Source organism: Azolla caroliniana, unplaced genomic scaffold (assembly GCF_043228905.1).
Source record: "Azolla caroliniana isolate FFs.n. ecotype wild unplaced genomic scaffold, voAzoCaro1.0.p SCAF_10, whole genome shotgun sequence".
Classification (NCBI taxonomy): Eukaryota; Viridiplantae; Streptophyta; class Polypodiopsida; order Salviniales; family Salviniaceae; genus Azolla; species Azolla caroliniana.
The window spans coordinates 20,848,014-20,872,860 of record NW_028230445.1 but is presented as its reverse complement, the minus strand read 5'-3'; the positions used below and the strand labels follow the sequence as shown (position 1 = coordinate 20,872,860).

The 24,847-nt window shown below is 37.5% G+C and overlaps 4 protein-coding genes and 1 non-coding gene across 6 annotated transcripts; 2 read left to right on the top strand and 3 right to left on the bottom strand.

Moving 5' to 3' along the window:
* Positions 1-849: 849 nt before the first annotated feature.
* LOC147859527 (WD repeat-containing protein PCN-like) lies at positions 850-8,196 on the top strand. The gene is made up of 11 exons (XM_087325951.1): positions 850-1,196; positions 2,326-2,463; positions 2,601-2,889; positions 2,967-3,030; positions 3,112-3,225; positions 4,091-4,253; positions 4,354-4,525; positions 4,603-5,390; positions 5,580-5,752; positions 6,997-7,257; positions 7,357-8,196. Exons 1-11 carry the CDS (start codon positions 1,035-1,037, stop codon positions 7,646-7,648), a joined length of 2,616 nt encoding a protein of 871 aa, XP_087182077.1. The 5' UTR covers positions 850-1,034; the 3' UTR covers positions 7,649-8,196.
* A 987-nt stretch (positions 8,197-9,183) lies between these two features.
* LOC147859526 (coenzyme Q biosynthesis Coq4 family protein / ubiquinone biosynthesis Coq4 family protein) lies at positions 9,184-11,537 on the top strand. The gene is made up of 3 exons (XM_087326510.1): positions 9,184-9,831; positions 10,709-11,256; positions 11,422-11,537. The coding sequence occupies exons 1-2, from the start codon at positions 9,526-9,528 to the stop codon at positions 11,216-11,218; spliced, it is 816 nt and encodes a 271-aa protein (XP_087182636.1). The 5' UTR covers positions 9,184-9,525; the 3' UTR covers positions 11,219-11,256; positions 11,422-11,537.
* A 792-nt stretch (positions 11,538-12,329) lies between these two features.
* TRNAG-UCC (transfer RNA glycine (anticodon UCC)) lies at positions 12,330-12,401 on the bottom strand. Its single transcript has one exon. It is a non-coding gene; the product is annotated as a tRNA-Gly (tRNA).
* A 505-nt stretch (positions 12,402-12,906) lies between these two features.
* SUT2 (sucrose transporter 2) lies at positions 12,907-17,825 on the bottom strand. Of its 2 annotated transcripts, XM_087325542.1 has the most exons (14): positions 17,534-17,825; positions 16,988-17,053; positions 16,679-16,777; positions 16,498-16,562; positions 16,293-16,377; positions 16,182-16,215; positions 15,990-16,089; positions 15,826-15,901; positions 15,401-15,727; positions 14,483-14,626; positions 14,167-14,391; positions 13,995-14,058; positions 13,586-13,629; positions 12,907-13,465 (listed from the first exon to the last, which is right to left on the bottom strand). In XM_087325542.1, the coding sequence occupies exons 1-14, from the start codon at positions 17,747-17,749 to the stop codon at positions 13,289-13,291; spliced, it is 1,722 nt and encodes a 573-aa protein (XP_087181668.1). In that variant the 5' UTR covers positions 17,750-17,825; the 3' UTR covers positions 12,907-13,288. The 2 variants fall into 2 exon arrangements, with proteins under 2 accessions (XP_087181668.1, XP_087181669.1); XM_087325543.1 differs by lacking the exon at positions 13,586-13,629.
* A 2,992-nt stretch (positions 17,826-20,817) lies between these two features.
* On the bottom strand, positions 20,818-23,879 carry LOC147859523 (pyruvate dehydrogenase (acetyl-transferring) kinase, mitochondrial-like). The gene is made up of 6 exons (XM_087326149.1): positions 23,566-23,879; positions 22,730-22,988; positions 22,231-22,408; positions 21,968-22,115; positions 21,397-21,592; positions 20,818-21,217 (listed from the first exon to the last, which is right to left on the bottom strand). The coding sequence occupies exons 1-6, from the start codon at positions 23,812-23,814 to the stop codon at positions 21,159-21,161; spliced, it is 1,089 nt and encodes a 362-aa protein (XP_087182275.1). The 5' UTR covers positions 23,815-23,879; the 3' UTR covers positions 20,818-21,158.
* Between the last annotated feature and the right edge of the window lie 968 nt (positions 23,880-24,847).

Sequence of the window (24,847 nt, the reverse complement as noted above, 5' to 3'; positions counted from 1 at the left end):
CATCTTTATCACAACGAGGTAGACAAGGAGGGCAACAAAGGCAAGATAGTAAAGCAAGACATTGGAAGTGCCCATCATGGATGCCTCTTTGACACATACCAAAGTGGAGAGACAAGAGGAACTCGCCTTCCTCAAACTTTCTCTCTTTCTCTCATACGTTAGGGAAAGTTTCTAATATTCAGCAACACGTAACCATTGATTTTTTTGAGGGATAGGGGGACCGATGAACATGGACGCACTCGCACCACTTGACCTCTCCCTTGTTGAAGCAGAAAAGTAAAAGCCAACAAAACGGGCTCGGATACCGGGCCTCAAAGTCACTCGTCATACAAAAAACAATTAAGAAGACAAGGGAATGCGAGTTACCCCGCCTAGAAGCTATGGTCGGGATACCATTTACATCGAGACCACGGGCCACACATGATGCACCAAAACCCTTCAACCCGATGCTCCTGTTCAAGAGACTCAAATAGAAATCAAACGTAGTCTCAACAGATAGCCATTTCCTTTATAGGACACGAGACATTCCCATAACATTTTCTGTGCAACGCAAAAACTCTCTTATTCATGTTTTTGTTTATTTATTTTCAATGATTGGGTATATATGTATATCAAATTACAGTAACCACTTGTCAGATACATGGGCCAAATTTGGTCTTAGAAGACAGTTCTCTCTCTCGCAGAGACAAGCAAGCTGTGTAGGGTGTGTTGTTGTTGTATTGGATGTTTTTTACTTAGGCTAAAAACTTTTAAGAAGAAGAAAACCCCTCCCTCTCCCCTTAATCCCAACATAAAACCTTCTCTCTCTCTCTCTCTCTCTCTCTCTCTCTCTCTCTTATTCATTAGGGCTTCTCTGTCTCTCTCTCTCTCTCTTCCTTCGTGAACAAAAATATACATATTGTCAGGCCTGCGTTTTCCGCCCTCCGCCATAGCCACACCCCTCCAACCTCCATCCTTATGAGCCTCTCTTCCCTGCTCCCTTCTGTTTCTCCTTCTCCTTCTCCATCCCCACCGCCGTCGCTTTATCTGCTGAGATGCTGGAAATTCACAGGTATAGGCATGTAGAATGGAAACCTTCTCCTGTCGTCTCCCTCGCCGCCAGCGTCGATGGGACCGTCCTAGCTGCTGGAAGAGGAAATGGCTCCATCGAGATATGGACTGTCTCTCCAGGCTCTGTAGGATGGCACTGTGAACTTGTAAGAGCTAAATCGTATTTCTTCTTCTGTTTGTAAGTATGATTGCGTTGACAAAATATGAAGGATTGATAGATGTCGAGCAACCATGAACTTGTTGCCTAAAAGGATTTTTTAAACATTTATCTAAGGTATGAACGGGTGAGGACCGAATTCTTCATTTGATTCTGTTAAAGCAAGCTCTACTTTATGAAGAATTGTTACGACACACATGATCATCACCTGGTTAACTGAAAGGATCGGTGAAAAGTTCTGTTGTGTATGAAGAGCTGAAAATTATGCTGTATAGTTCTAGACTACTTCTGTTTCTTTTAACACTCTCCGTAATGCATGAAGTGTTGATATGGTCGTGGCCTCTCTAGATAGAAAGGATATTAAAAATTTAATGTATGAAAACTGACAGATGATGCATGATCATGGTCTCACGAGCTAAAAGGAGTATAAAGAGTATCTAATATATGAATTTCGATACAGTAATGTCCTGCTTAGAGGTAAAGAGTATTAAAAATTGCTCTTTTTCCTTGTTAGCTAAGAGGGATATTAGGTTTTATCTTTAAAGCACATAGAAATGATAGTTATCAGAAGATCATGGTTTAGTCAGAAAAAGGGTTATTAAAACATTCTCTAATGTATGACTGATAAATGTGGATCGCATGATCATGGTCTGGGTAGCTCAAATTGCTATCAATCATGTGGATCTGAGCTTTTTCTAGATGATTGAATCATAGAATAGTGATTTTGTTGATTTCATCATGGTCTGGGTAGCTCAAATTGCTATCAATCATGTGGATCTGAGCTTTTTCTAGATGATTGAATCATAGAATAGCGATTTTGTCGATTTCAAGGTAGAGTAGTGATTGAATGGTGCATTGCTCTAGATTGACGTGGTTATCTATTGTGCTGTGAACTTGATTGCGATAGCATATTGTTTTGTTATTCCTAAAGATCAAATTGTTAAGCATCAGATTCTATGTGAAATACTGCATTATTGAGTAAGCACCAAATGCTACGTAAAATAGTGCCCGCTATAATCATGGTTTAAATTCATAGCAGTCCCTATAGAAGGGTTGGAATTGTTGAGTTACATTGTATTGTAGTAGATAATTAGATGATTTGCTTTCTTTCTTTTCAGACAATTCCTGGTAAACAAGATGCAAGTTTGTCATGTCTGTTATGGTGTCCATCAAACACCTGTAGATGGGGTCGACTATTTTCGGCTGGGCTGGATGGATTTATATCGGAATGGGACCTTTCGACATTACGTCCAAAGGTGAGATTTATCAGCTGAAATTTTATCATGATTGGAGAGTGCTAAAATCTAATATAATACAGGCTTGTTTTCTGGATTGAAGGAAGAATCTAAGAGTTCAGGATTTAATTGTGTAAACATGGGTTTTTTGTGTGCAGGAGATATTGAGTTCATATGGGGGCTCTATTTGGCAAATGGCAATTGAACCATTTACTGTTGCTAGAGTTAGTCTATCTGCTAGAATTGCTAGTCCAGATCAAAATGGCTCACCAAGCTCAGATAATGATACTGATAATGGTGAAGATGAAGAGAATAACAAGGAAGGAGAAGAAAAATATAGGGGAGAAAAAAGAATAGCAATTGCATGTGATGATGGTTGTATGCGGTTTTTTACTGTTGAAGATGGGCAAAGCATGACGTACAAAAATGCATTTCCTCGAGTAGAAGGTATGTCTTTGCCTGTTTTAGATGGTAAATGGATATAAGTTTATACGTGATTACCAAATGTCGTATGGATTGAGCAGGTCGAATTCTGAGCATTGCTTGGAGTGTTGATGCTGAAAGAATCTACTCTGGCGGTTCTGATGGGTAAGCTATGATTGAGATCAACCTGATATCTTATTTTGTTTTAATTTTCTATTATGATATCTTACTTGATCTATGATGCAGATGCATAAGATGCTGGGATGCACGACTATCTCGAGAACTGTATAGAATAACTGCTGGTTTGGGGGTTTCTGGCAGCGAGTCAAATCTCTGTATATGGTCTATATTATCACTCAAGTGAGTAAAATGAGCTGAATGGATTAACTGTGATAACTGGAGCTTAATTCAGTATGCGATCATTTGCCCGCCACATCATTATGAAAACATGAGTATTTATGAATGTAGAGTCTTAGGGTATTAGATTGTAGCTAAGAAAAAGGGGGGCTTCTATATTATGCAATGCTTTGTATCTAGTACCATTGGAATGTAACAATGATGCACTAAAACCTTTTGATAATATTAGGGACATGTTATTGGCAGATTGACCAAAAGCATAACATTTTTAATTGGGCCCAAAAGTTTTACGGTTAATAACTGATTGCGGATGTGATCATTATTGTTTGATCAACAGAAGTAATGCATAATAAATAGTTGTAGTTACTCCTTAAAGTTGTTTACTAGGTCACAAGGCTGATTTCCAAGTCCAAGGTGAGTGAGTATGTGGAATTATTTGCTGCATTAGTTCGTTTAGTCTGGGGAGGCTGTAAAACGTTCATTTTTCCATTTGGGAAATCCTTTATTAGAAAATGCAAGGTCATCTGTAGCTGCCATGATATTGATCAAACTGAAGTACAAACAGAGCACTAAATTTCAATAAAATGTTAGTATCTGCATGCAAAGAGGTATGGGCAATTTTTTGTTCAATGTAAGAATGCAGTCAGTGGAGTTTCTTTGACTGTGTGTTACTTCTGCTGTATTTATTCTAATAAAAACTTCACAATGGAATTGTAAGAATGTAGTTAGTGGAGTGTCTTTGACTATGTTACTTCTGCTGTATTTATTCTAATAAAAACTTCACATTGGAATTCAATGTTTCATAAACTAGGATGATCCTAACTTGTATGATAACGCAAATAAATTTTATTCTCTTTATTTTTCATAGGGATGGAACTGTCGTAAGTGGAGACAGCTCTGGAAGCACACAATTTTGGGATGGCAAACATGGAACGTTTTTACAAGCATTGACCAGCCATAAAGCAGATGTTTTGGCTTTGGCAGCTTCGCCAAGCCATCAGTCAGTTTTTGCAGCTGGGGCTGACGGACAAGTGAGTGTTTACAAAGTTATATGTGCACTGATTTGCTCATCGTTTGGCTTAAATTAGGGTATTAAACATCTGGATGCTGTGTGTTAATGGGTTTATACAGGTTGTTCAGTATCAGCATGTCCATGCAAGCAAAATCTTGGCTGATGTAATAAAAAAATCGGAAGTAGATGTAGGAATTGGGCAAGGTGATAAGTGGGTTTATGTTGGCTATAAGCGGAACCATAGCCATGATGTTAATTCCTTGGTAGTTGCTTGTCCTCCTCAAGTTACAGGTGTGTAAAACATTTGTGCCTCTGGGATTTTTGCTGGGATTTATGAAGTGTCATTCTGTGAGCCTGTCACCTTACAGATAATGGAGATAATGTAACTCCCAGCCTTAAGCGGTTGAAAAGAGAACCAAAGAAACTGAAAAAGTCTTGGATGGATCAGAATCAGCTCAACCTGGATCCGAGCATTCCAATGCTCATTTCTGGAGGCAACGATGCCAAGCTTTTCACTTACCCCGCTAATGCGTTTCTAGCATTTCAGCCTCATGATGTCTGTTATGCCCCGCAGCGAACACCAATCTCACTTGCTACAAAGCAACATCATGGGCTTATCATGATGGCACAGCATGAACATCAACTAGACATCTGGAAAATGGTTGCATGTGAACCTAGCGATACTACTAATCTTCAGAAGAATGGATCTGCATCACAATCTCAGCTTGGCAAGAGAAAATCTGAAGAATCCCCTAACTATAATGCTCGTCAGAGGACTGCTAATGGTCATCTGAAGGGTGTTGCTAAAGATTTTGCTAATGGCCATGACATGACCAAATCTCCAATCTCCTGCGATTCTAAACAGTTCAGAAAGATGAAAGGCTTATCACCAGAGTTGCTTGCTAGGATAAAGTGCAAATCAGCTGAGAATATAACTTGTAGTGCTTTATCTGGTTGTGGAGAACTTGTTGCATTCTCAGATCAGTCAAAACCTCGGCTATTTGAATTACATCCGCGGCCTACGGTTGGTTTGGCCATGGCTGAAGTATCAGGAATAACAAAAAGAAGTCTGCCAAAGAATCTGCCACCAGCTCATTGTATGGTGTTCTGTGGTTCTAGCCTTCTCATTCTAGCCTGTTTAGACCAAGCAGTTTGGGTAAGTTCTATTGGTGGCATCTTGTAAATACATTGGAGTATGATCATAGAAACTGTATGCATAACAAATTTCAATGGGATTCTGTAGTATTCTCTTTAGCATTGTAAAGTACACAGGCAGCAATTGCTCTAAAAAATTTCCTCTATTGAATACTGGAGTTCTTGATGGCACATGTTCTGCTAATTGCAGGTTGTAGATACTCAGACATCTACTGTTCAGCGTCGTTTTGAGAGAGAAAAGGCACACAAACTTGGTGCTGCAATTTCCCCTATCACATCAATATGCCCAAGTCTAGATGGCCAATGGCTTGCAACGTGCGATGCTCGGGGTGACATTACAGTCTTTAATCTGGAGACATTTCAGTAAGTTTTGTTTGATTTGTATTTCGTTCAGTCATCTCAGCTTTTATATCATGGGCATATGCCACATTGTTTGATGTTTTAAGTCAACATATGATGTACTCAGGAGTAAGACTATTTGCATTTGGCACACAATAGTGTTGCTTTTCTTTTTATAGGGTGCAATGCTAAAAAAAAAATTTGGACGGTCGGAAAATAAGCAGTGTAGACTTTTTTTCATTTTACAGCAGAGGGCCTCGTTTCTGTGTATTCTCATTTGATAATTTGTTGGGTAGACTGGTATAAAACAATTATAAAGATGGTTGTTTTCTATTATGTTATCATGGGTATAGTATGATAAACCAGTAGAAACAAAAGGCTATATATGTATAACTATGTTTTATCTGGTATTCATACCACTTGTAAAATGTCATGCTAAAGACCCAAAGACACATCATTGTATGTAGCTTTCTATCTATTTATCTTTATAGTGTAGGGAAAAATCCCAGACATCCACGTTTTCTTGTTTTCCCCAACTGCCCCCATTTTTTGCTTATTCTCCCAATGGCCTTTGTCGACCACGTGGAAACATCGTGGAATAATTGAGAAAAAAGTTTCGTAATTTGTAGGCACGGCCCATCTCGACGCCTCCTAGCACATTAATGTATAATGGAGCCTTCATCAAGTCTCAAGTGTTTTTCTGAACCTAGACACTTTCATCTTGGCTTGCTCATCCTCTTCATTCTTCTTTCTTTTGTCCTCTCTCTATACCTATACATACAGGAACCAATACAACGGGGGAAGGGCCTAAATGGAGACTAAGTAATAATAATAGTGGTGGTGGGGTGGATTACGTAGAGGAGGTGTAGGATCGTGATGCAAGGAGAGAAACGTGATGGGATGGTTAGTGGTAGTGGTAGTAGTGGTAGTGCGTGTGTCATGGTGAATGAATAGATACAAAAACAGCGAAATGGGAAAGTGTAGAGTGTCTGTGTTTGTTCCACATAGAGAAGATGGAGAAGAAGGGAGCTATAAAATGAAGGCGCTGCAACTGAATGCTTATCTACCTTATATACATATATGTAAGTGGGCCCATCGGGAATGAAGAAAATCTCTGGTATTTTGGGACTTTTTCCCTATAATGATTGTATATCTAACATATATACATATAGATTATTTACATGCATGTCTGCTTGTGATGTAGAGGGAGAATTTAGTAAGAACTATAAGAGCGAGAGACTAATTTGTTAACATGGTGAATTATTTAGGCAACATTGGCTTGTTCCTCCCCTAGACGGTAATCCTGTAACTGCTGCTACATTTCATCCTGGAAGCAATGGACTCTTGATTGTAACAACAAGTGCTAATGTACTACATGTCTTGGATGTGGAAGCCAAGAGGCTTGGAGAGTGGTCAAGGCAGCATGGCAACAGGCTTCCTTGCACTTTCCTTGAGTTTCCAGGAGGAATTCAGGGCCTTTCCTTCTGTCCTTCGAGAAAGTCAACCACTGTTATTGCATACAGCTCAAAGTAAATCTACTTGCTTGTATCGCCTTTTGTTTGTTCACCATAATAATACATTTTAATTTGCTTGTTTATTTAAGTTATTAAATGCTATGTATTTAACAGGGCAATGTGTTTCATTGATTTCAAGAAGCCTGTTCCTCATGATGATGAAGTATCTTTATCTTCTCCTGCACAAAAATCAGTCCTCTCAAATGGAACTGCACACTTGGGCAAGCAAGAGAATGGTAATTCTAATGGTTCTCATAATAAGAATTTTGTTATGGTACCTTTCAAGGATCCAGTGCTATTCGTTGGGCATATATCAGATAAATCTATTCTGATAATCGAGAAACCTTGGTTAGAAGCTATCAATGACTTACCACCACCAGTTTACAGACACTTGTATGGCACATGATTAAGTTTGCCATGTGGGCCAGATCTTGTATTGACAGAAACGGGCATAAAGCAGCTCAACTTAGCAAAATACAACATACTGCAGTAAAGCATAATGGAGCTGCATACATAACATTGAATGTTATCTACCTGAAATATGGGTTGAATTCAAGGGTTGTGATAATATCATCTATCCAGAACTGATCATTAAGCAGATAACTTCATGAAACCTTGCAGAAGATCTCTTTGTAGTTTACATGGAGCCAATTGCTCGAGATATGATAAACCCACTAAATAGTGGACCTCAATTATTTTCTCCCTGGTGGTTCACCAAGAAAGAAAGACCTGATTTATCTTCCATCGGCTGACCGATCATTGGAAGACAGGACATGACCAACCGCTACAATTTTGCCGTACTTCTGTTTCTCTTGGATCGAGAGAGTAAAAAAGGACCGTAAACAGAAATGCCAATGAGAGAATAATAGGTGCTTCACGTTAGTTTGTGGAACACAGTGAAAATTCTTGTGTTTTCTGATTTGATTTGTAATGAGAGTTGTAGCTTTCAAGTGCCATGCATAATATTCATTAAATTAATGTATAAAAGCAAAAATTTGGCATCAGTTCTGTTCTTGCAGTTCTATGTAAAACTGAAGAGAATCTTCGGTGTTCCTTCAGCAGTGTTTTTTTGAACGATGCTGATGGATATCATATGCTGAAGGATGCTGAACCAAATGTAGTCTGTTCTTATCTGTTGGGTTCATATAATTATGTCTATCCGTCACCCTTTATTTTTTATCGAAATATTTAAAAATGACTTCAATATCTTATTTTGAACCATATGCACAGTGGTCTCTAGCTATGGACATATGTATCTACATAATTTTTTGGTAAAGCTCAAGTGAAGCTTTTATGTTTTAACCTCACTTTGTTTAAGTTGATAGAATCATCGATCACTTGGTACTGCAAAAATTTTTCACATGACATTCGAAAAGGATTTTCATAGTCTGTAAGGTACACGTATTGATTGTAATATGGTTTCACATTTAGTGTTAATCTGTGAATTTGTGGTTTATATATATATATATATATATATATATGTATATGTATATATTATAGTTAACAACTCATAACTCAATGAACTAGAATAATCATTTCATTGTCTTGTGCAATTGTGGACTTCCATTTCAATTAGAGGGCCACATGTTTGTGTCATGCATTTGGAAAGCCTTGTCAGCACATTTGGTTATGCCCACACAATTGGGAAGACTTGTAAACAGTTTTATTTTCCCATAGAAGACTTATAACCATTTTGAGTATGCTAAAATTGTTATTGTGATCTAGTGGAAGTGCTTCAATTTATACAAAAATTGGCTTTCCAATGTGGAAAGACACCCAGAAAGGAAGGAATGGGCAATCGATGAGTCGAGTCACTTGTTCCCCATAGAAAATATGTGTGAGAATTGTCATTGTGATATTGTGAAAGTGTTCCAATCTACACAAAATTAGACGTTCCAATGTGAAGATACTCACAAAAGAAAGAATGGGCAATGAGATGAACTTTTTCCCCCAGAAAATGTCATGCCCCACCCTAGTCTTCACTTGAGAATGGTGTCCCCGAGCCTGTAGAATCATTGCACATTTGCCCAGCTAGAGCTAATTATGATATACACTGACATAACCTTTGAATTTGCATATTATAGGTTCTGGGTATTGATGGTTCAAACTTCTGAGCGTATCAACCAGAAATCCATTGTGAAAGGTGTCGCCATACACCCTATTGTTTCGCCAAGATACCTTTAGAGCCTGTAAATCACCCACATGCTCCTATGTGGAGAAGGAAGAAGAAAAGACGAAGAAATTTGCTGTAAGAAGCAGAGCGTTTGATTAACCATAAAAAATATGCTCATTCCAATTCGACGCCCTTTGACTACACATCTGCGATTTGCCTCTCAGATCGCCTATGGGTTCGAGAACAGAGAAGACCCATCATCATCATCATCATCATCATCATCATCACCGTCACCATCACCTTCGTCATGGGTTCCTTTGAAATCTTGGCAGAAAGGGGCTATTGCATTCGGATCTGCTGTTGGTGCTCTCATGGATCCTTCCAGAGCTGATTTAGTGGCTGCTCTCGGTGAAACCACGGGTAAAATGGCATTCCAACACATGCTAGATCGAATGAAATCTCACCCAGAAGGAAAGGTTAATCCTTTTTAATGTTTTTCAATCAATTTATTTTGTATCTTTTTCTTTTTTTCTCGGATGCTGTACACATGTATATTTTTGCATCCTTTAGTTGTTGGTCATTTCAGTACTTAGTCTCAACCATGCATATTTTAGCATTTTTTATGCTTTGCTTTGTAGCGTTTAATTTGTATCTTTAGGGGATATTTGATCGAGACATATTGCTATAGTTTAAACACGTATTCCAAATGTGTTGATAATTTCAGTGAGGGGTTGTTTGATTATATGCTTTCATATCTCAATATACTGTTTTATTCATTTCAGCACTGCCCCAATCCATTTTGATTAAACACATGTTGCGGTTATGTTTTGATATATAGTCGTGTTGATCAACTCAGCACTTGCTTCAATTCTTGTTATGAGGATTTGTTTTCATAGTCCTGCATATAGTTGTTTATAATTTTTTATGCTTCGTTTGTTGATCATTTCAGCACTTCTCTCCATCGTCTGTTTTGAGGGATTGTTTTATACTCTGCTATATAATTGTTCAGACTTTTATCCTCCATTTATTGATCATTTCAGCCAAATTGTGAGGAGAGATTTGGTTAAGGTTTAAATATTCGGTGTTTATACTATCTCAGCATTTTCTCAATATTTTTTCTTTGTTGTGCGGGGAGTAGATAATGAACATACATTGTTATAGTATTTTAATATGTATCCATAATTTGTTGATCCTCTCATTGTTTGTCTCAATCTTCTATTTTTATGGTATGTTTGCTCTATAAGTTTTTAAAATATAATCTGTTAATAGGAATCAATTGATCACCAATTGATTCTGAACTCAATTTTGAATCAATGTCAAAAGATTGATAGGCAAAGTTTTTCCTTATTGCAGCGTGTGCTTGCTGATCGTCCTCGGGTGAAAATGGCATCAGTTGGGCATGCTTGGGATTTGCCTGAAAATACATTTGGGGCAGCTTATGCTAAATTTATGGGCAAAAGGGATTTCTCTCCAGATGATCGTCCACCTGTTAGATTCATGGATACAGAAGAGCTTACATATGTTGCAACTCGAGCTCGAGAGATCCATGACTTTTGGCATGTCCTTTTCAAACTACCCACAAATGTATTAGGTGAATCAGCTTTGAAGATTGTGGAATTTCAGCAGACCTATCTTCCAATGTGTTTCCTTTCTGTTATTGGTGGAACGATCCGTTTGAATCCATCCAAACGAGATGTTTTATTACGTGATTATATGCCGTGGGCGCTCAAGGCAGGTAGAGCATCCTCTGATCTTATGTGTATATATTATGAAGAGCATTTTCATGAAGATCTTGCAGATGTAAGAAACAAATGGGGCATTGTTCCTGCACCAGCAATTGATGGTGGGACTAAGTTCAAATGATGTGATTTTTGCACCAAGAACGTTAATTAATTCCTAATGTTGGGTTTCTGCAGCATCAATTCTTAACTCCAAATGATGAGGTTTTGCAGCAAGAAGATTTAATAACAGTAAAGGGCACCTTCTGTTAATTATATCTTTTCTGGAAAGTACTTAAAAAGTTTAAATTGTGGGTTATAAATTTGTTTGTCAAAGTAGATGATTAGTTTGATGTATTGAATAAGTATGCAAAAAAGATGAGAGAATGAAAACGAGCTTTTGAAGTTATTTTTATGACTGGTAGATGTAAATATAAAAAAAGACACCGTTTACTAATTAGATTTATTTTCCAAATGCTGAATGCTCCAATCGATAAGAATTTGTGATGAATGCCAAATTTTGTAGTGGTCGACATGTACTCCAATCATTATGAGTTCCAAATCTTGTAGTGGTTGACATGTACTCCCATCATTATGAGTTCCAAATCTTGTAGTGGTCGTAACAAAATTTGTGAAATTCATTGATGGATGAAGTTTATGATATTAAATGTTCCAACAGATTGAATTTTCCTCCACATTTATCTGCCCTTCTGGCTTTTATATATTCCGCGTGAATGTAAATTCATCAGATTAGAATCTGAGATCTATGGCAACGGTCAAAACCTTGTTGAACAAGCCTGCAGATGGTAACAATTTGTGAGGTGAATCTCTGTTGTGTAAAGGCTAAGAACGTAGAAACTGGCACATTTCAATAAAAAGTAACATGCAAGGATGATAAGTTTTGAGATACACATTTCATTAAAATGTGACATGAAAGGATGATATATGGAATACGCCCATATAATGTCCCCCCGAAAGGAAGATTGATGTCAGATCTTGTACAAAATACTCGAGTATGTGAAAATTTATTTACATTTCCAGTGATCTGTCTACTAACTATTACAGAACTAAAAACTGATGAAAGAGTAATAATGTGAGGTATGTTGGTTCTTTGTTATTTTATTTTTCTTGTATTTTCTCAGAGAAAGTCGGATGATTTACAAGGCATAAGGAAAAGGGAAAAGAAAAGCAATGTTGCCATTTCGGAGAATAGGATAAATGATATTAAAATGCACAAAGGAAAAGCAAAATAAATATGCGTCTGCCGGGAGTCGAACCCGGGTCTATTGCTTGGAAGGCAATTATCCTAACCGTTGGACTACAAACGCTTAGTGTTGAAGTAATTATTTAACAAAGTAATCAAACTAATTAAATGAAAACCTCAATACTAGCAAACATGGTCCACTGTCGAAATTATCTTTTTATACATTGGGAAAAATGCTCCTATGTGGCATATCATTCAACGATATGATTTACATTAAGTAAAACATCCGGTAGTAATATGAAAACCTCAAGGAAGAATTCATGATTTCTGAAGAAAGTGTGCTAGTGTGTTTGCAATAAGCTGATGAACTCAATAACAACTCATACAATTTAGAAGGGAGCAAAGGGTCATGGAAAGACTTATATGGAATACTTGAATATATTACACTTCAATATTAAAGGTTTTTGAGCCTAAAACCTGGATCATTACCAAACTTACATTGCTACAAGTGCGACTTGGCCTGATATATAATTGTGCACAATTGTTTTAACTTCTTATTCAATGCTGTGCATTAAAATGATATTCAAAGCTAATAATAAAGAAAGGGAAATTACAATTCTCGATCTCCGTAATAAAAAATGGGATATAGAACAATATCAGATGTATGATAGCAACCAAATGTTACATGACAGAAATGTGGAAGATATTGTTTGTGACAAATTTTACACAATCCTATCATATCTACACATGGGCAGTGGCAAATAAAAATGTGATTCGAGATGGAACATATGTTGTACGCATATATCCATGATATCTCCAAGCTTCAAAGCAGGCAAAAATGGTATCAGGAAACCAAGATGCCATTGAATGTGGTGTAATTATAACTCGTCGTAGGGTACCGGTGGCTTCCAAGGAATTTTCATCACTCCATTTCCACGAGTTGAATCCAGAAATGCTAAAAAGAGGAAATGATGGAAGTTTGATCTGAGAGTGAGAAGTGCAGAGTAAAAATCATCCAAAGCCATGGCCAGAAACAGTTGACGTATAGACACCACGGGAAAGTCTTGGCAGCTTCACCAAAGCAACTACTCCGGCAGCTAAAGCAAATAATGCTGCAAAGCTAAATGCAGGTTCATTTCCCCCGCCAAAGAGGGCATCCCATGGCCCTGCTCCCAAGGCAACCACCATCTGTGGCATTGGTATGCATGCATCAAAAACATAACAGTTAAAATATATATTTACATTACAAAAGACTTTTAAGATCAGAAGGACTAGGGAGTAACAAAGTTGGCTATTTTTAGAATTAACCTGGGGAACTACAACTGCAAGATTCAAAATGCCCATTGCCAAACCTGAATAAATCAATCACAACAAATTAGAACAAACTCACTCAAAATACTTTCCTAATAAACTCATCTGCTCAATTATCCTAGCTTTATATCATAGAAATTGCCTAGTCAAAAACTAGATTTTATTGATACGATGACATTTAACCTCTTCAAGAGAAAGTCATTTATATAGTAGTTGTCCATAAACAATGTTAGCTATGCCCAAAGTCTTAGCCAACCTGACTTGTAGCTTTCAATTTTTTTGATATTGTCAAAATCTCAAGTACCATTTTTTATGCATGAAGCTTTATTGTAGGTAACTGCATTCTGTAATGCCCAAGATCTTCATACAAAAATCACAAAGCGGAATCCTATTAATTTAAACACACCTTGTCCACCTCCTGAACCTGATGTCAACTCTGCCGTGATAGAATAGGGTACACTATAGGTAACCTGCAAAAACATTATCCAGTAACCATCAGAAATTCCAAGAATAGTCAATGCCGCGGACAAATAACAGATCTTCCAAGGACTAAGGATTCATTGTGCAAGTGAGGTTACCGCCAATGGTAATCCTAGAATGGCAAAGACAGCAATCGCTGCATTCTTGGCCCATGAATCATTTGTATGAACTTGTTGATCGTCTTTTGTAATGGCTAACGCACTAATCACGGCAGTGCTAGCCATGCAAATACATATCATGAAATTACTAATTGACCATACTAATTTAGCTCCAATGCACCTGCATAATGGATCAATCATGAATGAACCTACTGCAAGGACAACCTGTACAATATAGAAAGTTTGCAAACCTTCAGAAAATCAATGGCAGTTGGAAAGCAGTAAATCAGTATACCCAGACATTATACTTTCTTACAGAGTTCAACAATAGCCCAAATGCCCCTTGGTGGACTCCAACATCATAGGCAATGGCTCTATCTTCGTCGCCCAGTGGATCACCTTGGAAAACCTCACGTCCCATCCAATCTGTGTCGAAGAGGAAAAAAGGAAACCATGATAACTGCATTTGATAAAAAGTAAGTGAAGTAAGCATTTGCTTTCAGAATACAATATTTAAATATTCTTTCAAAATGATGCCAATGTGAAAACTCTAAAATGGTGGCTTAGACATGCCAGCCATTTTCCTAGAAAATGTTTCAGTGATGGGAATTCCAAACAAATATGCTAAACCATCCTATTGTCTACCTTGACATAGAACAAAACATTTCTGACTAAATCTCCACCGTCAGCCTTGACAGATTATTCCTCATCATTGTGCCGCAGGGGTAGAATAATGAGTTCAAGAATGCCTCTTGCATTGCTAGACCCATTAATTTGAGCGTCAACTAAACATTAAGTGCAGAACACAAAAGTAGCGCACTTCAGGATACCTCCCCGGCATAATTATTACCCATAGTTTTCAAATTGAGCGTTTCATAGATGGATATTGGAACCAGTAGAACATACTAGGAAAGCATTGGGCTATGTCAAGTATCCAGTTCTTTTTACGGCTCTGTTCTATGACTCCATACCATCCAGTCAAATCAACTTTGTGGATAAGGACATTATAGGTGAGTGGTTTGAGCACTGTTTAGGGAAAAAATACACTTTTTTCTGAGGTTCACAGAAAAAAATCATTTTGCACGTTCGTGCTACATTCTAGTTCAGTGAATTTCTAATTTCTCGTCACAGTTATGCAGCATTCATCCAGAATAAATAGAAAGCATGGCAGTTCAAATATAGTACTAACCAAATTTCAAATATATGCCAACAATGGTGGAGCAAGCAAACATACCCAACACAGTGCCATGACAATAAGCACACTTTTCATCTCAGTTGGGAGCATTCTGACATTTGTCAAAAGGTTTACCAACGCAGCTCCAGGTCCAGATACTGCTGTCTCCAACTCTTTTCCAGATGATAACTCAACAGTGCCGTTTATGTCAACATCTGTAAGATGACCCAGCTCATCTGAAACCCTGAAACCTTGCAGTTCAATTGCTTTCTCTGGCTGATTGCTTAGCAATGGAGAATCATCTTCTAACGGCATAGCCTGTGGCGGTAGGAGTGGTATCTCCTTCGCAAAAAACATCGTAACAAGTGTACAAAAAGACAAGAAAATCTGTACAAAGGGAAAGGTCAATAGAATCATCAATGAGGAATACACTCATATAAAACCAAGTGTAACATTAGCTGCAAATATCATGCCTACTTACTTACCACAGCAACAAGAAAAGCTGCTTTGAGGTTACCACAAGCATTACAACAAGCCTGAGTTACAACAAAGGGAAACAATCTGCACTTTTTGGATCCAGATACTATATCTTTAAGCATAAAATTCACATATCCAAATAATATACGGGTATGAGGAGATGAAAAAGTACTTGTGCCATTTATCACTAGCGCCAGCTGAAAATCCAATGATATTTCCAACTGCCATCCACAAACAGAATATGGCATTGGCAGTGTCTCGTTGCTCCGATCCTGAATCAAATGTCATATGAGCGACGAGATACATAATGTATGAATATATTCAATAAAATTTTCTGGAAGTTTATAATATACATTCAAACTACCTGCAAGATCAGCAAGCAATGCTCGTGCAGGACCCTAAAATATGAAATGGAAAATGTTAAAATATATGTCCTCCCATTTCATAAAAACTTTCAACAGAGGTGAAGAATTACTTGTACTGTATTGTTGGCAAGGTCTAACAGCCAAAACCCTAGGATAAATACTGCTGCAGCCCATGGACGTTTCCCTTGAGAAACTCTAAGAATAAAAAATAACCATCATATTGAGTTATAACAATATTGATAATCGATGAATACTTCATGTCGTATAATGAATAAGTTGAGTTGTGACCACATATACAGCTTTGAAAGAACTCACGTGCAGCCATCAGCACCATCACCAAGGAGGTAGCCAATATCTGCAGAAAACCCTATGACGACCACCTGGTTTGAGCAATGTTATTACATCAGAATAGACAAAAAACTCCCAAATTTTGTACATAATGAACAAGAGATACACGAAAGTATAATCAGAGGTAATGGAGGCAAAAAAAACTCACTGCTAAGCAAATTAAGAGTGATCCACCTAAAATAAATGGACGCCGACGGCCTAGCTTCAGTGTACATTTGTCGCTCCAAACTCCAACACAAGGTTGTACCTATGTAAATGTCCAATTAGTGTAATCTACAACTGATGAAATTCGTTTGATGCATTTCAAACCAGAATCACATACAACACACAAACATTGATGAACACATTATCGGATTAGCCAATATCGCATACATTGGCTTGAAGCACACATCACATAAATACATATACACACACCTTCATATGTACACATGCTGTAAAAAGTAAACGATGATCTTACCACAAGGCCTGTTATGGGACCGCACAGCCATATAAAAGACGTAAATGCGTGCTCTATACCCAGAGTCTGACCACAATGGAAGAGAAAAGTTATCAAAACAAAATCATCATAAGCATAAATTTGAGAATCTCTACAATGAATACCAATCCAAACTGTGGTAATAGATTTTAGAATCCTTAATAATCTAAAACTATTCACAAATAATTAGTAAATTTATAATATCTAATCATCTATTCTGAGTTCATTCTTATCTCTAATTAAAAATAATGAGAATCATTCAGAACTCAGATCACAAATAATGAAAAGCATAGAGATTTCTGATCATGGATAACGAGATCATTCCATTTCTAGGTTCTGATCACAATCCTAGGAAATACACCGTAACATTTAAGTAAAAAATAATGCAAAAAAAACGAACTTTGATCACGACGTAATCAAAACCATTCAGTCTTATGAAAAAATATACATTATAAAGCAGATCTCTATGAGTTTTCAATAATACACCGCCGATCAGATCTAAACATATGAAGAAGTATTAGGAGATACCTGGATGTAAGGTGTAAGCAGAGAGAGCTGCAAGGCCCATCCAAATTGAACTCCTGCTGCGATGAAAGAAGATAGGGTTAGAGTTAGCAGAGAAGCAGGGGAACTATACCCATTGTTGGTAGGAATCTTTCTTTCATCATCAGGAGGTGGTGAAATGTGAGATATGCCGTGATCAGATTCAGGGATTTTGCGATACAGAGGATTCTTGGGCTTCATTTCATGTCCACACAGACACTCAAGAAAAGACAGAGGAAGGAAAACAGAGTATTTTTACAGACCAATATCCCTTCTTCTTCTTTCGATCAATTCCTTCTGTTTTTATTTCTATATAAGTGAATGGAAAGAGAAGGAGATTGTCTTTCTACATACATACATACATGTGTCTCCTCGTGTGAGAGGTGTGTCTTTGCAAACCTCATGTCAGAGGCCGGAGCCGAGAGAACCAGACATATCTAACTCAGAATGAAGGGATTCTCGGTCGGTGTTTCGGGCAGACATCTCAATTGTAAAGTTTGTGGAGTGTTTCTTCTAGCTAACTCTGCTAGCCATTGTCTTTGACGAATTACACACTCACCTACACCATGAAAGTTAGAGGTAATGATAGGTCTTTGCCATGCCTAGCCATTGTCTTTGAGGAATTACAAACTCACCTACACCATGAAAGTTTGAGGTAATGATTGGTCTTTGCCATGCCTGTTAGAGTTAGATCCTAATGTAAGCATGAGATAAGGATATAAAAGATAAATAGATAAGAAATGAGAGAGAGAGAGAGAGAGAAAGACGAGTGTTGATCCACCTGACCACCCCCGAGTGAAGGGATCGAGACGGACTCGAGCTCGATCGGCGTCCCATACCACCATCATGGCGTCGAGTCGTACCTGGTACTAGCACGCTCGCTACAAGAGTTAATCCACCACAAGGACAATGTCTCGACGTACTCCCAAGATTATCAAATGAGGGTAGCTAGGCCTCATATTTATAGCCAGACCCATTTAACCCTCACACATTATCCATGTGTATAGAATACTACGGTAAAACTTACCACAGGATATTATATGGTCATGCCCGTAACAATGCCCATATTATGTTCAAGGACCACTACATGCTCTACATTGAATGTGGTGGCTTGACCTTACGCTCCTACCCTTTCTACACACCACCCATCATTCCTATGAATTAACAAGTTCAATAAGCTTGTTAGATGCCTATAATGTCTCTTAGGAGGTTGATCGTCATTGTGTTACCCATGTTTTTAACTTGTATATTTTGGCTTTGTTAACCAAATCCTTGTGGGTTTTTCTTGTGGATTCTCTCAACAAACAAGTATTATTGCCACCATCAATAATAAGTTGTTGAAGGGAAATAAGTTGTCAACATTTTTCTTGTAATGTATATGGAGTTAGTAAGTGATTCTCAATTTCAAGATTTTTGTTGATGATGGTTGCAATTGTAATAGAAAAAAAGTAAATGCAACATTTGAAATAATGGTTGGTTTGTTTGTTGGATCATGCTACAATAAGGATTTTTTTGCACCCTTCTTGAGCTAGTTTCCATGAACTTATATCATCACTCTTCATGCATGGACCTTTCACAAACCTATGGATTATCACCATCTACATTAGTGCATTCAAATCAAACCTTAGCATATAAAGTTACTTTAAAGACATTATTGAGATAGTCGAGAAATCTATGTGCTACTATGAATGGGATACCATGAATAGAGTCACGGTATATTGGACGGTAGCATTGGGGACCTTAATTAAATCTTGGAATGTGTATCGTAACAATATATTTTCCCTCAAGAAAATCTTAGACAATGGAAAATCACAATCATTATTGATCATGCTAAGTGTCAAGGTTTGAAATGGGAGAAAAAACAACAAATTTGCATTGGGCGCTTGGCTCAATTGTCAACACCAAATGTAAGTATGCAAGAAAGGGTTTAATACTATTTGGTTCAACATCAAATATAAGCTTCCAAGAAAGGGCCTACTACAAGTTTCATTGTGTTGTCAATGAAACAAATGCATATACATTAAGGGAAAACCCATTTGTAGCAAACAAACCAATCTATGTTTTGGCTATCCAGTAGCGTGTGTAACGCCAAAAGGCCGTAATTGTAAATTAAGAGGAAAACTATGAGTGCTTGAGTGGGCTTGAATGCTATTTTTAGTATGAAGGGGTTCCTAATTAGGTAACCCAATGATTAAATCCTTAAAGTTGAAAGGTGGTATGATGACCACAATGTAAACCTATTTATGCCACAAAGTAGCATATTCTAACATGCAAATATTAATTTTGTATGCTATATAATATGCACATTGATTTAGATGGTCTATTGATTCTTTGTCTATTCAATCTCTCAAATGTAGTTTACATTGTTATCATTTCCCGCTCTTCCCGCTCTTACTCTTCTGTGGTATTCACCAAATCGTACAACACATGCATAAGAGGTCATTGGGAAGGACTCAAAGCAAAAGTGTACAAGGTAGGATGTTCCTTGGAGTGTCTTGTTCTTCACCCAAAAGGGTGTTAAGAGTAGGACGCCAATTCCACGCCCTTGACTAGTGTATTTTTGCACATTATGGATGCTAGAAGAATCAACAATCGTGTCAATCAACATACATAGTTGAAAGCCATGAGGACAAAGGAAGAGTGGTGTCATACATGTATTATGGCTATAGCAATGCCTAAACTACGCCCAAACGATTGGTTGTTCATGTATCAAGGAAATTGTTCATTAAATACATAGGTGGTTGTCTTAACAAAGAAGTCAAACACCAATTATTGTCGCACGTGCATGAGAAAAGGATGCTTTAATATTTCATACCTACCTCTTCATTAACATTACCATGGCAATAAAGATATTGCTTTAACCTCTTGGATTGTGGAAAGATATTCTTAAAGCCATACATTCAGGATGAAATGGCCGGTCTTCATCATCTCAAACTAAGAATTTGAAAAGAGTTTACCTTGTACCAAATTGTTTAAGAACTTTGGTAACATAAGCTCATCTTTTCAATTACGGGTTTCAGATCACACATCAACTAGAATCAAGACATCCATATCATATAGAAACCATCATATGACAATATATATTACCCTCATTTAATTAAAAAAACGTCTACATAATATGTAGAAGGTAGTGTTAAAAGAGTGATTTCCTTAAATTTTCTTAAGCATTAACTGTAGAAGAAAGGCACTAGTTTGTAGATATGTCTACATTAGAGAACTCAAATATAAGTTTAAAAATTCCAATGTTCTTCTTAAACCCCAACAATATGTCAAATAAATGCCCTTCTTTTCTTATGTACAACAATACATGTGCAAAATTCACATTTGTCTTGAATAGACCATATGGTTGGAATCAATTGTGCAAATTGGTTGGAATAAAGTGTGTAAGAGAATTCGGTATGTTTACAATTTTGTCATCGCATCTCAATACCAACAAGATCATGTGTTGAGCTCTAATGTGCAAGAAGATGGTGTTTTGTACTTAGCAAGCTTGCCTTCTAGTTGCGTGTCATTGAAAGTATTCATTGATTCTTATCAAATTTGTTTACATGGATTCGAAAATAACCAAATTAGTTAAATCTCTCATTATATATATAGTATGCATAAATTTTTAGGGCAGCGGTTCTTGCACATTAGCAAGCCTTGTAAGATGGAGGTATGCATCGGTACCTACATGAATGGCATGACAAATGATTAGATCTTCTACTTCATCATTCATCCATAGCCAGAGTCTTTACTATACTGCAATTATGTTGATTTTCAAGTGCAAATGGAATAAAAAAGATAATGATTATGAAAAAAAAGTTTAAAAAAACACAACTTGAGACCAAGGGATGCATTATTATTACCATAACCTTCCATGGATATAACTTGAAGATCCCCACCAAAGTATCTCGCATAAAGTCTACTTATGGGTAGCCCAAAGCCATATCCAGCCATGGTCGTAGACAGGGCTGAATTGGAAGGGCTCCTTGCAGTGCTATACAGATAACTCCAAATCTTCGAAATTCCACTACGAGGAATCCCACCACCCTCGTCCGATATCTATAATGACAAAATAGCACATTGAAGAAAAGACCAGGGTAACAAATAAGTGGAGGTCAACCAACATTGAGATTTCATAACATTTGCCAAAGAAAAATACATAAAGGATTTTTCCTACTCTTGTCTCATCTAGTCATGACATTTGGATGTACAAGAGAATCATATCATTAAAGTAAAGCAAAGGCAAATTTTGATTGATCATCAGTTGTCTTGAAATCATGTAGATTTAGGGAGTATAATGCTTGCTAATCTAAATCGCAAAAAAAATCATGCCAAAAAGGGTGGGAAACAATCGCATTTAAGAGACCTTAAAATTGCTGCACAAACTTCATTAAAGAATGCTAATCCCACGTGGATCGTAGTTGGAAATCAAACCTTTACAGTGACATCTTCCAGTCCATCGGCAACAACCACTCTAATGGGAGGAGGATCGTCATCTCTATCCATACATCGCTCCTGAACCGCACGTAACGAGTTCTTCACGAGCTCAAATATCATTTGATGTAAATGTGTTGGCACATACCTAATATGGGATTCAATCAAATCATTCAATTGAGATTGAACTTCATTCCAAAAACACATGTGTATGTGTGTAATAGTCTAATCATTCATTGAGGAAGGCCACAAACAACACTTACGCAAATGTGAATTTTGGGTCCCCGTAAATTTGGACTTCGGGGGCATTCCCATATGTCCGCATACAGATGGCACGGGCATCATCCACTGCATTTCTGGCAACCATCACTGGGCTTTCCTTGGTGGAAATAAGACCCACATATGCAGGAGGTTGGGGTTGATGCAACGCCACCTGCTGACCTAACCATTCAAACAACTTCATTTATTTTCGGAACTCATTGTGAGTGCTTATATACTTCTTCAACACTAACACAAAAACAAAGTTGCTCATGCGAGTAAGAGCCAACTCTATGATATGATTATTGGAGTTGGTAAAACTATGTTCTGAGATGTGTCATCGTAAATCCAATAGTTCCAATAATTATATCACTTTCCTTTGTGTTACACTACAAGGATTGCATCACAAGCTTTTGGAAGCTGGATCCATAATGCAAGGATTGTAATAAGAGAATGTGTAAAACTTGTTGTGACTACTCTTTTACATGAATGGCTCATACTCACCTAGGAGCATTCTTATGCCGATTCTCGACATATAGAACCTATCAAGGAATTGGTGGATCTCGGGAACCTCATCCATGCAATCTTTAAGCCCCAAATCCTCTTTAAGCTCTTTAATGCCCATAGCAATGGTAGGCACCACATCGTTGTGTCTTATCTTGATTTGCTGCAATAATTTGGCGAATCTTAACTCGTCTGCATCATCTTGAATTTCTGGGAAACGTCGCAAGTCTCTGAAGGAATCGACATACCATTCACGAACCTATTAGATAGGAGTTCGAAAAGCACGGGATAAGAACATATTGGATATATATATATATATGCAGAGGATCAATGAATTCCATGTGCATATGCACAGGATCAAACAATGACCCTTTAAAATAATTTCATGAACACATTTACTTGCTCAATCAACAGCCCTCCTTAATGACTTCCATTGGCATACATGCATATGATCAAATAGCCTTTTGTCTAATCCCATTTCTATAAGCATGTCACTGATCAATGAATGGGTCATAAATGTATTGGATCAATGAATTTCACTCTCCACACGTGTATATACTTTTATATGCAAGTGATTTATACATATGATAAATACATACGCACATGATCAATGAAGTTCACATGCATATAAACATGCACAACAATTCCGTATGGATGGATACATGTATATGACCAATGAAGTCCAAATATATGTGCATATTACCAATTAATAGCATATGCGAGTGATATCAATGAGTTGTAATAGCATATGTGTGGGATCAATGAAATTCCATTAAGTATGTGCAAGTGATCCATGATAATGAATCATCATCCTTCCTATGAATGATTTCTTATACCTGTAAGACATGATTTTTAGACGACAGTCCGAAGGGCAGATTTTCGAGCTCGACAACACGATGTGCGAGGCGGATGGGGAGTTCTTTGTGAAGGAATTGTGCGGATAAGAGAAGATTCTTTTGGGTGGGAAAAGCACCGAAATCCATCATATGCTTTAAGCTGACCCCTGTTTGCTTCTTGACACTAAATTTGTAGATATCTTCTACGAGTTGCCTGGCAACATAATCTGTGGCTTTTCGAGCTGCCATGGGCACAGCAGAAGAGGAATCAACACCGTCTCTTTCTCCTCTTTATATTCCTGTTGTTTCCTACAAGAAAAGGCAGGGGCAAGAGGTGTCTCTCTGTTCTGCACATCCAGATTTGGAATTAGATCTGCGCACTACATATATACATATATGTGGTATGCTTCTATAATTGAAGTTAAGGAATCAGTAAAGAAAAGAAAAGAAAAGAAATTTGGAACTAAAAGTTGTTAACAGAGAGAGAGACAGGAGGAGGTTTGTGGGAACAGAGAGTTTTGTTTGTGTTCTAGCAAACGATTTTCGAAAAAAACGAAAAGGAGAATAGAAGCTCTCTCTGTTTCTCAAATCCTGTTATTTGCTGGGCATTTTATTTATAAATGTGAAGAAATATTTCTGAGGCTATGGTTGTCCCAGTGAGAAGTAGTGGCCATCATTCAATCTCTCTCTCTCTGTCTCTATCTTTTGCCATGTTCTTTATCTTACTCATCACTTTTAGTTCCCTTATCTCCTCACTGATACCTTAGCCTATGGTCAGCCACAACATTTTACTCTCAATTCATGGAAAGAATTCCCCATCTTAGGCCCCATGGAAAGAATTTCCCATCTTGGGGACCCAAAAATCCCTAGCAATCGAATCCTAGTTTATTAGCTCTTCTTTCCCACACCATGAACTTCCCATGATTCTTTTCATTTCTGTAAAAATTATTCAATCAATCCACACTATGGCTCCCCACACAATCAAAATGGTTCGATAGATATTAATAATGCATGTATGTGTACCGTATATGCCTAATTATGTCTCCAGCTCATGTTTTTCATTCATTTCCGTGCAATTCCACAATCTGTACATAGTTCCTCAACTCACAATTAGCCTATAGCCGGTGAGCACCCACACCGACTTTGTCAGCAAGTCAAATCTGTTTAAGATTATTCTACTTATCAAGCAACACACACATGTATAATGTGCGATAATAGTGTTCGTATTCTATACAATGGCATACATGTAGTCTTGCGTGTAAATATATAACCTCACACAAAA

What these genes read in the sequence shown, in the direction of transcription:
- LOC147859527 (XM_087325951.1), top strand. Translation starts at nt 1,035, where the DNA reads ATGCTGGAAATTCACAGGTATAGGCATGTAGAATGGAAACCTTCTCCT. An exon ending in TTGTCCTCCTCAAGTTACAG is followed by an intron (nt 4,526 to 4,602) that starts GTGTGTAAAACA and finishes GTCACCTTACAG; the next exon opens with ATAATGGAGATAATGTAACT. An exon ending in GTTTAGACCAAGCAGTTTGG is followed by an intron (nt 5,391 to 5,579) that starts GTAAGTTCTATT and finishes TGCTAATTGCAG; the next exon opens with GTTGTAGATACTCAGACATC.
- LOC147859526 (XM_087326510.1), top strand. Translation starts at nt 9,526, where the DNA reads ATGCTCATTCCAATTCGACGCCCTTTGACTACACATCTGCGATTTGCC. An exon ending in AATCTCACCCAGAAGGAAAG is followed by an intron (nt 9,832 to 10,708) that starts GTTAATCCTTTT and finishes TCCTTATTGCAG; the next exon opens with CGTGTGCTTGCTGATCGTCC.
- SUT2 (XM_087325542.1), bottom strand. Translation starts at nt 17,749, where the DNA reads ATGAAGCCCAAGAATCCTCTGTATCGCAAAATCCCTGAATCTGATCAC. An exon ending in CACTCTTAATTTGCTTAGCA is followed by an intron (nt 16,563 to 16,678) that starts GTGAGTTTTTTT and finishes TGCTCAAACCAG; the next exon opens with GTGGTCGTCATAGGGTTTTC. An exon ending in TTGGGCTATTGTTGAACTCT is followed by an intron (nt 14,392 to 14,482) that starts GTAAGAAAGTAT and finishes TATATTGTACAG; the next exon opens with GTTGTCCTTGCAGTAGGTTC.
- LOC147859523 (XM_087326149.1), bottom strand. Translation starts at nt 23,814, where the DNA reads ATGGCAGCTCGAAAAGCCACAGATTATGTTGCCAGGCAACTCGTAGAA. An exon ending in CTAAAAATCATGTCTTACAG is followed by an intron (nt 22,989 to 23,565) that starts GTATAAGAAATC and finishes CCTATCTAATAG; the next exon opens with GTTCGTGAATGGTATGTCGA. An exon ending in TGGAAGATGTCACTGTAAAG is followed by an intron (nt 21,593 to 21,967) that starts GTTTGATTTCCA and finishes TTGTCATTATAG; the next exon opens with ATATCGGACGAGGGTGGTGG.